The sequence below is a fragment of the Antennarius striatus genome, chromosome 21 (assembly GCF_040054535.1).
Source record: "Antennarius striatus isolate MH-2024 chromosome 21, ASM4005453v1, whole genome shotgun sequence".
NCBI classification, from domain to species: domain Eukaryota; kingdom Metazoa; phylum Chordata; class Actinopteri; order Lophiiformes; family Antennariidae; genus Antennarius; species Antennarius striatus.
Genome location: NC_090796.1, coordinates 2,588,097 through 2,601,623, shown reverse-complemented (window position 1 = coordinate 2,601,623; position 13,527 = coordinate 2,588,097). Strand labels below are relative to the sequence as shown.

At 38.7% G+C, this 13,527-nt stretch overlaps 1 protein-coding gene across 1 annotated transcript in view; it reads left to right on the top strand.

The window, feature by feature from the left end:
- Positions 1 to 799: 799 nt before the first annotated feature.
- The window catches only part of LOC137588378 (caskin-2-like), a 53,513-nt gene continuing 40,785 nt past the window's right edge, over positions 800 to 13,527 (top strand). Inside the window, 2 exon segments of the mRNA XM_068305434.1 lie at positions 800 to 862; positions 4,372 to 4,819. Coding sequence (XP_068161535.1) covers positions 4,726 to 4,819 — 94 coding nt within the window. The 5' untranslated portion in view covers positions 800 to 862; positions 4,372 to 4,725.

The following is a 13,527-nucleotide window of genomic DNA, read 5'->3' as shown; positions in this document are numbered from 1 at the left end:
GATTCAATAACATGTTAATTTTAATCCAGATAAAAATATTAAGATTGAATAACCACAGCCTTGGAATTGGATTGATTTGCCTTCACTGATGTATATTTACTATCAACTGAATCATACATTTAAACACAAACATGTACCTACTCTTTTGTGTTTAGTTTCATATTAAAATCCGATTCACCGCTAGATGTCGCCACTAAACCGAAACTTTCTCCCGCTCTTTGAAGCTGCTGAACGACATGAACACCAAAACCAGCATGGATTGATGTCAATGTAAAGACATCCAAAGGTATGAGTCAAATATTACTTACATTCTTACTGTGATCAGCAAAAACAAAAGCTTTTACATTTAGTCTCTGCGTGTGAATTAAGATAAAAAGAGGTCCCAGTCTGTTGCAGGAACTGTAATAATAAAAAAGTTTTTGAGGTCAGTGGTTCTGTTTGAATTACTGCTGATTATCGTTCACTTCAACAGGTACAAACTGCGTACACACATGTAGTAACACACTGTATACCTCACACAACGCCATTCAATCCTTCCTCCAAAATAAAACAAAAATTAAATAAGTGGTGGGTAGACTTGCAAAATGACGACAGCTATTATTTCCAAAAACGGACAACTTTTTTGTTTGTGATAAACATGATGACATTACGTGGAAAAACTACGATCAAGTTATACAAATACCGGGATACAGGTTTCGTGATTACAGTTGCCTTCAACTAGAGCTTTATTTTGAAAGCTCGAAGCGGAAGTTGAGCGTGTTGTAGTTTTCGTTTGACGCGGGCTTCTCGCGCTCGTCGGGCTCGTGCCGTCCGACACCAGTGAGTTTCTGTGACATCACCTGCAGGTCAGCGTCAGCGGAAGGTGAGAGCGACTCCCGTCGTGGAAAACTTTATCCGTGGAAAGATAACCGATAATTAATGTGTAATGAACGACGTGCCGTGAAGACAGGGAGATGTGTGTTCACGGATTGGACCGAGAGTCAGACACCTTGACAAGTTGCGGAGCGTAATGTTTGTGACGGACAAGTTAGCTAGCAGAGGACGAGGCGCTGGAAGTACAGGAATAGTTCGAACCAACAACAGACGCGTTTGTTTGACCGAATCCTGGACGACTGTCTTCACAGCTCAGACCTACAAACGAGTCTGTCTCCCGTTACGTCTTCTGGTCGCGTTCATTGGCTGCTCCTCAAGGAGGTGTGAGAATCCAGTCAAAAACCCGATATTCTGCTTTATTTCACCATTAAACACACAGTAGAACACATAAGGTAACATCTGATGAACAGTCAGTTTGATATAATATTCCATATTTCCATAAACCGATATAAAAAACTTACTTTAAGAAATCTCAACTTTGATGAAACTTTACTATTACTCTGTTTTCTAGGGACTGGTGCTGTAACGGAATCAGGTGAACATTTACTGATTGTTCCACCGCACAGATGTACAGTAGATGTGATGTAGGTCGATTTTACCAGCACAAAAGTCTTGAAATCAGTATTTTATTAGATGTAAATACTTTATAAACCAATTTGAGTAAGGTTGCAAGAGTTGAGAATGGCTTTTCTTTTTGAAGTCATTCACACAGTATTGAGGTTTTTAAATAATTAACTTATAAAGGAAATTCCAATTTGTTAAAAAGCACAATAACATACATTTTAGGGGTTTCCACTTAAGTTTTTTTCACTTAAATGTGAACAGTATTATAATGAAAGAGTCTTCCTTCAAAGCTGACTTCTGAGATTTAACAAGAAACTAACACAAAGCCACGAGAGACCTTCAGAAAGTCCAGCACTGCCGCTCCATCAGCTGACATTAAGGCCAACAAACCCATGTTGGGCTTCTGGTTTACATTCTGGCTGACGGCAGCGAGCGGCTGTGCAGTTGTTTAGTGCCTGGCAGGGCGCCTGGCTGGTTTTAGATCAAGTATTAGTGTGGAGACATGCGTTGGCATCTACTGCAGAATAAAAACAACCCCACCAGCACCCGTACTAGGCCTGAAGACTCGCTGGACTGCTCCGCTATTTGGTTTTCAAACTTTATTGGAGGTATAAGTGAGACTGTAACTTGACAAACGATGACCTGACTGCAATGAACTCAACAAGGTCGATGCTGTCCTGTTGGTACAGTTTTCTAAACGGAGCCTGTCGTGTCTCTTGGTTTGTAAAGCAGAAGAAAAATTGTTTTTCAGTGTACTTTTTCATCCTTTTAAAATTTCAAAACTTCAGTATGCATCTTGGCTTGATCTCAGTTACCATGGAAACTAATGCTGATCAGGAGTAGGCTAATTGTAAGGCTAAGCCTGTAGTATTATTTAACCACAGTCCCTCCAACACTGACCGGAAAGAGAGGATATAATTACTGAAGTGAAATGACTAAATTAATTGGCTATAATTAACAGAATCAGTCAGAAAATTTAACTTTAGAGAAAATCAAATTTAATAAAAAGAAAATAAATTTTACAATGTTAAAATTAATAGAATTAAAACATGTAGCTCTACATATGTGTTTATTTGTGTATCTGATATCAAACGTTAAGGTTAATAAGACATAACTTACACATGTATAATAATATAGCTATTATATTAAAATATATTACTGTATTATTAGTTAGTAAAACTGCAAATAAACAATCGATTATGTAGTTATTCTGTATTAAGTACAGAACTTAATCCAGTGAAAGGAAATAAAGAAATAAGACTTTAAAGATAAGATAGATCGATCAATAGATAGATAGATAAATAGATAGGTTTTCTCTTTTTTAATGTAATTGTAAGATTTAATTAATTATTATTGTATCAAAAAAACAAAAGTATTAACTAGATGAACATGGTTTGATCCCAAATGAAGCTTTATGGACCTTTAGCCCTCGTTGCTCATTCCAGTCTGGTGCTGGGCCTTTAATCCTCGCTTTTCTTCACATCCTTTATGAAACAGCCTCCAGGTAGATCTCCTCGCTTTAACATCATTTGGAGTGCAAACTGTCACTGCCTTGCACTCTGCGTGGACTCCTCTTTTGCGTGCAGGCTGTGGCACTCACTAAAACAGCATGTTTGATGTTTTCTCTGGAGCAGAAACTGTGGAAAGTGTTCCATCACTTGTCAGAAAACATTGTCTTGGTTATTTTGCATCTCCTCTGTTGTTGTTCCTGTACTTGTTGTTCCATACAAGTGAGATTTCCCTTTCCATCTTGGAGAGAAAAGTACAGAACATTTCTTAAAAATCCTGACATAGTGCACCGTTTAAACTGAGGGAATGTTATCAGTGGACTGAGGCCTCGTTCCTGCACAGGAACAAGGACAGATTGGCTGCACCCTCCTTGAGGAAGCTGGTTTCCTGAATCTCAGAAAACAAACAGAAGCTGGGTCAAGTCAAAGCCATATGTCTAATCCAGATTTCACCTGTCAAAGTCTATATCACCGCACTCTAGTAAGGTGTACAGTGCTCTCGTGCTGTTGAATGGGCATGTGGCATAAATGAATTAATTGACAAATATTTGCCGGTTTCCTGTTTTCCAGTCTTGTGGTTTTTTGCTTAGGTGAAGTAAGATATCTGAATAAATTACTAAAGACTACTGGGAGACTGCGACGTGCATATTCCAGCGTCAGCTTATGGTTTCTCATGAAATGGTTAATTGATTTACCAGAATAAGGAAATTACAAATTTGCAACTTGGGGCACAAAAACTAGACTCCACTCATAAAAGACGATATGTTCTTCTTTCCATAAGCAGCCTACACACGCTGTTGAACAAATACCCACTCATTTGTAAATCATTTGTAAAATCTGTTCAGCCTTGAGTGCAACACTTGTCTGTAGAACTGTTTTTTTTACTGATTGTTTTGCCTGAAAGCTAATTTTTCAAAAATTTCACAAAAAAAGACTGCATGTCATTGGTATGCAATTGAATGGGATGCGATTGGTTGCCCACACAGAAGATTTGCATTTCTATTTCCTATGACAGTCATAGAATAAAAAAATGTGTTTGGATCTAAATGCAAATCAAACCCAATGATTGTCCTGGAAACAAGTCTTACTTTGCCCCAAACCACAATCTTTTTCTTCTGAAGCCGTTTAGGAAACTAAACGTGACCAGACTGCAACAAACTAGTTCCATTAATGCTTCAATTTACTCTTCAGCTGTAATTAAATGCTAGCCTGTCTATTTGGCTGTTTTCTATTCTTATATCTTTAGACACATGTTGGTCAGTAACAAAGAAATGATCAGGGTTGATGCTGAGTCCTTCACAATTACAAAGTGGTGACTTATATTTATGGTGGTGCAGCAAAGAGACTTGTTTTTTCATGTATGCTTTTTAAATGATCACAAACCAACATTAATTTTTGTATCTTATTTCTTAATTTATCTTTGCAGTGTAATGCCAGGTTTTACTACAACTGTTACCTTCAGTTTGACTGAAACATGCCATGAACTTACAGTTCAACCCCAACTAGTCCTGAATCCAGACCAAAGACCAACACCCATCAGCGATAATGGACCCATTCTCCAGTGAGAGGACCAAGATCTCCTGGACCAGTCTGCGTGAGGCCCCTCCACTTTTGACCCAACTAAACTAACTTCTGCTCACAACATCATCTCATGGCTGGGATTAAGCTGTTCAACGCAAGTTTGCTCAAGCTCTTAGCCTAAGGGAACGTTAAAAAACACAAACAAGCGACCCGGGCTGTCAGCTGCAAGCAGTCTCTGTTTGCAGTCAGTGCTGTAATCATGGGGAAAGAACAGGATCTATTGGTAGCAGTGAAGACTGGAGATCTTCTGCTGGCTCACAAAATTCTCTCCAAGGTCAAGTGCAACAAATCCAGTGAGTATGAAGCTAGTGGAAGCATATCGATACAAATGAAGCTTTTGGTTTTTACAGAAAGATTTTATGCTTTTTCTGCAATTTTGAGTTGAGAGTGAAATTGTTTCCACTATAAATCGGGACTCAGATAGAGGCAGAACTCATGTTCAGCCATGGACTCAAAACCCAAACCTCTTCACCAGTAGCGTTGGGGACAGTTCGAAACTAAGTGGATTCAAATTGCGACACAACCTGACCTAATCTCCCCAGTGCAGACCCCTGCAACATGTGCGTCTCACTGTGTGGGTTGTACAGGCCTTTCTTCTTTCAGAGCTCGCTTTACAGTAGCGTTTTTACAAATGACAGGGTTCCTCCTTATCCAAGACTGTGGGAAGTTGAGGCCAAGTAGGCTGTGAAGTTGAAGCCCCTCTTTGTGGTTTGGTGCTATCTGTTCCAGGCTTTCGTCAGTACATCAGTGACATCCTCTGGAACAAAGCTGTGGCTGTCAGGAAAAAGCTTATTACACCCTTAACACAGCACACACAGGGAGTGCTGCTCGGTATACAATATTAGAAGTCAAAGTGTGTGCTTTTGTAATCCAGAGTAAGTGTGTTTCTGACTGGGGAAAGGGAATGGGTAATATTCCCTCTCTTCTGAACTATGCCCCCTTGAGCAACCCATGCCATCATTTTAGGAAGAAAAGCTCATCAAATATTTTGCGTTAGATTATAGAAGAAAGTTGGACATGAGCAGACGTTTTGTGTGAGCTGGCTCAAGCAGACATAAAACCCTGAGATGTTTAGTGTCAAGACAGCGGTTATCAGCTTTCTTTGCTAGCTCAGGTTTTGTGCTTCAGGCTCTGTGAGTGTTCACATAAAAAGAGGCGTATTCTTCGACATGAAATAATTGATCATGTGCTGTCGACTTCTCTCAAGAGGAACAGGTTGTTGAAATAGAGACATGAAGAATACACTACTAAAGCTGCATCAGAAAGCAATGACTGCTGCTGTGGTGTGTGATGAGAGGAATTCAGACAGATAAATGCTGATTAACATTAAGCCACAGTATTTATTTTACTTTAAATGTTTGTTGAATTTATGCGACAACAGCATCTTGGGGAGAGCTCTTTAACTATAAACTTTATGCAGCACATTTAAATTTAATATAAAAATGCTTTTCTAACTGTTTTCTCCCTGCCCATTTTTAATAACCTCTCTAGTTTTAATCAATGATTTAACCAGTGTTCAGTATATTTACTGACAATAAGGAGGATCCACTGATGAAGAATTTGTATTACTCTAACCCAGAAATCTGGCTTACATTACAAATTGCTTTATGAGTATAATGACTGATTAGATAACCAATAATTTCACATATTGTAGTTTTAAAAGATTGTCACTTGTGTTTTTAAAAAAAAAACTGGTTATGGTTCAGGTTTAGTGAGCAAAGATGAATGATGTAATATTTTGTTGTTCTAATAGTCTAATATTCTGCTGGGATGACTTATTCTAGTTAGCTGAGCACGTTATGAATAAACAGGAATGTTTTCATATTTCATTGAATATTTCTATGCTTCCTGTAACACTTTCTAATCCTAATTGGCTCCCCCCCTCCATTTTTGTTGAGCTACCTCAACAAAAATGTTGAGGTAGCTACTCTAAGGATTAAAAAATAGATAATGAATCTGTTATCTAGCTCATCTATTTAAAGGACGGAGATTCTGTGATTTTTATTCAGATTTGTGGTGAAAGCATCCTTTTATTAACACATTTTAGGTGACATGATATCAAACACAGTTTATCTCGATTCAAAGCCTCTGAGGTCCTATGCTCGCTAAGCTGTTGGGGCGTCTTCAGATAAACATGCAGGACATTCCAAAGCCTTCAGGCTTAACCTGGGGTTGGGGCTGGGTGCAGATGGAGGGTGGCATCTGACGTCTAAATGGAGGGTAGAGTTTGGGGTCTGGGGGGTCACCCAGCATGTGGTGGACACACAATAAGAGTAGTAGTGAAGGGTGGGTCAGCTCAGTCGCTGTGAATGTTGGGGAAATGCTTTGTGTGTGGTCATGTTCTGACACCTGTGCAATAAAAAAAAAAAAGACACACTAGTTGTAAGAGAAGTACAAATATATTATTATTTGAACTCCACTCTTGTTATTTCAGTTTCCATCATTACAAACATGAAGTTTAGGCTTTTCAATTAGGTAATTGATCTGAAGTTAATCAACAATTATTTGGACTAATTAAAATAAATTATTGGCCAAACCAATAAAACTTGTCACATTCCAGGTTTGCTTATGTGAGAAATTGCTGATTTGCTGTTTCATGGTAAACTGTATAATTTTGGACATTTAAACAAATTAAGTTATGTGCAGATGTTACTATACTTGCTGGATTCATATGAAGGCGTTACTTTACAGCCACTATCAGTAATATAACTCTTTACCATTCTAATAAACAAGATGGTCGCACTAGAGTGTAGTTCTTAAGATTAGCTGGGCCGTCTTAGTCCAAGCACTAATTGTTTAAAAAAAGAAAGACTAATTGTGTTTGTTCAATTTGGTTTTTAAAGTTTGACACTGTGTGACCCAACCCAGTTTGCACCAATCATTACGGTGTGAAATGCTTTAGGCTGTTACTTCTTTACATTTATAACTTTAGCCCAATTAGCATTGAGACGAGTAGAACAGGACAGAATTTTCTTTTTTGGATGAACTGACTTTTTTAATGAAGAGGCTATCAGGTTAGCACAAATAATGTTTGTTAAGGAAAATTATTCCAATGGTGCCGATATCAGGGTTGAAATCACATTGTTAGTGTTGGGACAACAGTAGCTTTTGTGCTGCTGGGTGGAAGGGCATGGTTTTATAGCTGCTGAGGGGATGTAAGGTGTCTTGAGGGCATTAGCATGGAGAATGAGGCTCGCTGATGGACAGGAAGCTGAGAAGGAAGGTTCCTCCTACAGTTGGCCATCTGCTGACGTCAGCTTTGGTGCTCAGTCAAATTAAGTGAAATGAACGTAGTCTCTGCTTTTTGCTCAGCTTTTGCAAGCTGACAAACAGGCTCTCTAGTAAAAAGATTTTGTGTTAAGGGTGCATAGGTGATTTTGGTCTAGCTCCTGAGTTTGCTGGACTTAGAGATACAGCTTAACTGACTATTGACTTGCAGAGGAATGAAGTGGGTGTTGTTTTGTCCCATCTTAAACAGGGACCATTAAAGACCAGAGGTTCTTCACAGGCCTTCATTACAATGTCTTTTGTTGCGACACATGCTTGCTTTCATCTTGACCCACAGCCCCACCCTCTCTTCTGTCATGCTAACTACAGGCCCTTTTAGCTAATGGACAAGCAGCCAAGCCACAAAGTCAAAGGATCATATTTGAACTGCTTTTGTGTCAGCTATTTGATCTGTTCCTAAGACACTCCTGACTTGGACCCTCTCAAGAATTGCTATTTTTTTTCACTGATCACACAGGCCAGTGAGTAGTGGTGATTTGCACATCCTGATCATCACTGCTACATCATCAATGACTTGTCCTCTGAATGCAATGAACAATCATTGATAAGTTTGAATTATGTTATTTTAGCACATCAGAATGCATGATGTGGGGGCGGCAGTGGCTCTGTTGGCAGAGCAGGTCGTCCAGTGGTCCCTGAGATCGCTAGTTTAATTCCCGCTCCCACCCAGCCACCTGGAGTGTGAGCTGACAGTGGGAGGTGTCAGCTCACCTCCGTAGCACCGCCAAGGCGCCCTTGAGCAAAGCAACGCCCCCCTTTACAAGTTGCTCATTTGGGGCGCATCAGGAAGGAGCTGCCCACTGCTCTACCTCCCACTGTGTGTGTGTGTGTGTGTGTGTGTGTGTGTGTGTGTGTGTGTGTGTGTGTGTGTGTGTGTGTGTGTGTGTGTGTGTGTGTGTGTGTGTGTGTTTGTGTGTGTGTGTGTGTGTGTGTGTGTGGGTGGGTGTGTGGGTGTGTGTGTGTGTGTGTGTGTGTGTGTGTGTTTGTGTGTTACAGGGGCCTGTACACTGATATGTATGCATACGTTTGATTGGAGAATTACTACTAGAGTGTGCTCTTAATTTCCCTTAGGGGATCAGACCAGTATTCATACTAAAATAAATAAAAAATAAAAACAGCTAAACTATCCTCTTATGTTTTTTTTGTACTTATGTTTCATTTGATAGAGTTTATGAGGATCATCTGTTCTTCTCATTACTAGACCTGTTCTTAGAAAAGAGTGACACGTTGCTGTCATGTGTGCAGAACTCCACTGAGATTCGGTATTATCTTTTTTGCGGGGGTGGGGTGGGGATGTGGAGAACATCATTCTAAATTCATCATGCAAGTTTCAACATCAATGATAGTGATTGCTGTACATAAGAGATTCCATTTGGGAACTGTTGAATGATTGCGTTCACTCTTTGAAATTCACAGTTGTTTTCTGATTGATTAATTATTAATGGCTGTTCCACATTAACTCTACTTTCTAGGTTCTCTTAAAACTTGGGCCTCATTTACATCTCTGTTTCACAGCTAGGGTCCTCTCTGCTGCTGCTGATATAATTCTTCATTGAAATATAATGCTTCACGGTGCTTCAATCTTCATTTCATTGCCTGCCTTTTCTGAGAATCATGAATGACTTTTGTACTGTTGCTCTGCTCTCAAGGCTCCGACATTATAACATCTGTCTTGTCTTTCTGTCTGTCTCACTCCCCCTCCACCCAACTGGTCAAAGTAGGTAGTTATGTACTACATGTCTAGAGTTCTGCTCAAGGTTTCTGCCTGTCGTTCCTTGCCTCCATCACCAAAGGACTTGCTCGTTTGGGACAAGTTGGGCTCTATTTGAACATGTCTTTCTTTGCTCAACCTAGAAAGTACCTTGAGATAACTTTTTTGCACAAATCAAACTGAATTGAACTGAATTACAGATCAGTAGATCAGTAGGCTCACAGTTTTTAACTAACCCTGGACTTCTCATCCTCTTCTCTAACTCAACAACAGTTTGATGAAACTAACATGATATTAAGAAAGGAATAATCTCGATAATTAAAATATTTTTCTTTTAATATCACTTTATGAAACAACTAAAGCCCAGTTCCTCTTTTTAACTGTAACCCCTCATTTTTGACTGGTTCCTCGCTTTTAGATTTTCTCTTCAAAACAAAGTTATGAGGGGTAGTATATGAAATCAAATCATTTATTTTGGAAATCGGACACATTAGTAGATAAGTTACATTATGGTTAAGATGTTTATCAAATCTGACCTCATTTATAGAATAGAGCAAAAGAATGTATGAAAACAACAGTAACTACATGAAAAAATACATGTTTATAGTCTAAAACTGAGGATTGTGGGTAACAATGCATACATGATGTTTTTTCTGAAATTTGTCTTGAGATCCAAACACTTTTGGATGGTTAGTTGTGACAGTATCTAACATTTATGCAATACTTTTACTGATATGTTAGTCGACTTTCATTCATGCTGCGTCTGTTCGCCAAGCATTCTGGGATGTTCTGCTGCTATTTTCTATCCATCAATTTTGAGTCTCCGTCTGGGATTGGTCCAGTGATGGTTTGAAACAAGTTTGTCATGGTAACGAACCAACCTCAATTTTCAATCTGTAGCTATTCTTAAACTGTCTGGTCCACAGCAGCTGAAGGCCAAATACTGCGTTTCTTCAGGAGTTGGTTTGGGTGGAGAAAAAAAAGTTTGGAAAGAGTTAATTTTAACAACACAAACTCTTAAATTATTTGTGTGAAATAATTTAAGAGGAATAGTGTAATGTTTTGGGGGATATATGGTAAAAGTCAAATTAGTGTCATCTTCATCCGCATCAAGTATAGTAAGTTTACCATTGACATTGGAAGTGCGGAGAAGTTTTATTTCCATTTAGAACTACAGAGAACATGCTGGTTGTTTTCATATACTTGTGGTTATAAGTTTTAGCCTCCTTCCACTTTTACAATTAATGTATAGACAAAAGATTGATATCAGTTTTCACACCTTTGAATAGATGGACTATGTAGGAGTACGATATATAATTGTGCTATAAATATGTATACTATGTATACATATCACGTAAGCCAAAGACAATAAACAGGATGAAACTCAGACCTTTTCTCTTTATCCTGTATTTTTTGAGTTTACAAGTCCTTGTAGTTAGACCATTAGTCTGCCAGCTAGCATGGCTAATCAGGTTACTTTATTAGGCAGATTTTGTGTAGCAGCCAAGTAGTGTGTGAGGGGATTTCGAGTTTGCCGACTCTTGCACTCCATCAGATGTACGGACACACATTCATGCGCACCAACATGTACATTAATCCTGACCCATTTCCTCTCCTGACAGATGGGTAGCCTGTCTAGGATTGCTTAGGAATTTACCAAAGGAATTAAGAAAAGTGTGTGTGTGTGTGTGTGTGTGTGTGTGTGTGTGTGTGTGTGTGTGTGTGTGTGTGTGTGTGTGTGTGTGTGTGTGCACGTCTGTGCGTGTGTGCCTGTGCAGTGTGTGTGTGTGTGTCTAGGTGCATTAGACTACACCATTTTTTCCAACGTAACCTTTTATTACTCTTTTATCACTTGCTCCAAAAGATTTTGTTAAGTCGGCTCTCACCCTCATGAGAGTAGCAAGATCTTTTTTTTTTTTTTTTTTTTTTTTTTTTTTTACAATTTTAGTCCCATGATTCCTCCAATCTCTCACCCCTTCCTTTGCAGTTCATGCATAAGAATGAGATGTTCATTGTATGGGATGGTAATAGCATTCATGGGATGGTAATAGCATTTTGGATTTAGGCCAAAAGATCATTGTATGTCTGTGACATGGGAGGAACAGGTAGAATCAGTTTGCTTCAGTAGTCTTTATCAGGAATAGTAGATGGTTTAAGGAGGACTTTAATGTGAAGATCATTTTACTTGTTCATGACTTGTTAATTCATTTTAATTTGACACAACAATTTATTTATAATAAGTACAATAAAAAATTGTTACGGCTTATTACTCAGCAGTTTTCACTAACTGGTGTTGCTGTTGGAACAGCAACACCATGAGCTTTGTGACCTAGAAGGTTATGGTTCATCAAGCTGACAGCGACAAACCCTAACTTGCAAAGTTTCCACATTATTGACAATTATCTGGTTGTTTGAATGAGAATTGTAATGACTTTTCCATCCATGTTGTGTGACCCTTTGCTGGTGCTTGTCAAAAGTCCAAGCGAGTTAAATGAGTAGCTGGAGGGCGCCTCGAGCAAAGTACACATTGTTAAATTGATTCTATAGTTTTCCTGCTTTTCCTGTCAGCCTAATGCCTGATCAGAACTGTCCTCAAGGCTGTGCTCCAGTAGTTTCATTACTGAAAAATGGAAACCAGTGCGGAGTTAGTCTGAACTGTCGTGACAGGACTAGAGGTTGTACGCCATCACATTATGGTTCAACATCATTTTAAGTCAAGTCCAAAGATGATCTACACTTCATCGTTTCTCTTATTATGATGAATTATAGTAATGTCATTAAACATCAGTAGGAATGGACACAAAGTTTCTTTATTGACCAAGGAGGATGATGAAATCTTGCAGTTCATTCTAGTCCTCTTTCAAAGGAAAATGATCTTGTATTTTTTAAAAAAGATAAATCTTAGTTACTGGAGCAATGTTTTATATTTGATTTTTAGTTGTACAATGGACAGAAAAACAGGAGCAGACATAAAAATTGCAGATTGGTGTTGTTACTCTTGAACCACTGAGGGGTGCAATAGGAATCGTTCTCATTTCATTTTTAATATTTTAAGTTGTTTAATTTGATTGATGGCCCTGGGTATTAACTGGGCTATATTTGATATTTTTATGAGTGATCTACAGAAAAAATTATCATTTAATGAGGTAAGAAATAATTATTTATGAACCATTGACATTATTATTGATTTTATCCTCAGAAATCAAATTTTTTTTATATGTTCTGAATTCTGACTTTCCTCTCAGAATTTTGATTGTTGTCGGAATTCTAGAACTATGACATTATTCTTAGAATTCTAACTTTAATGGCAAGATTCTGACAGCACAGTTGTTGTGGTGACAGAAATTGGGTTCAATGTGGAGAGCAAATCGACATCTGGGAAATGTTATTTATTCAGCAGGTTTTTGAACTTGGGTAATGTTTTTAGTTCCTGCTTGTTTTGACATGTCTGAATGACAATAAATGAAATGAACCTGAGCTGATCTGAACTGGAGTCTTAATACTTTCAAAGTGTATCTCTGGTTTCATAGCTGTCAAGGACATTTACATTCTTTCTTTGAAAGAACATTGCGTCCTTGCCAATCGGGGAGGGCTGAGTCAAACAAAGCCCTCTGAATTTGCATTTCCACCATTGGTTCAGCCATGCCAGGTTGTCCTGAGTCAACACTGAGGCCCCGTCCACACGATAACGGATATTTTAAAAACGCAACTTTTTTGTTGCGTTTACGCCTTCCATCCACTCGACAACGCAGATATCAGAACGAAAACGCAACTTTTTGAAAACGCTGGCCGAGGTGGATTTTTAAAAAAACGCTGACGTCTTGCCTGCGACGAAAACCTTTGTGACGTCATATTTATGGGCCCGTGTGTTGTGACAACAAAACACGGAGAATTCCTATTGGATAAAATTTGACTCAATACTGCCACCACATGGTTTGGCATGCTTATAGCAGTCTTTGAAAACGCACTGATTCCTTTACGTGTGGATGGAGATTTTTAAAA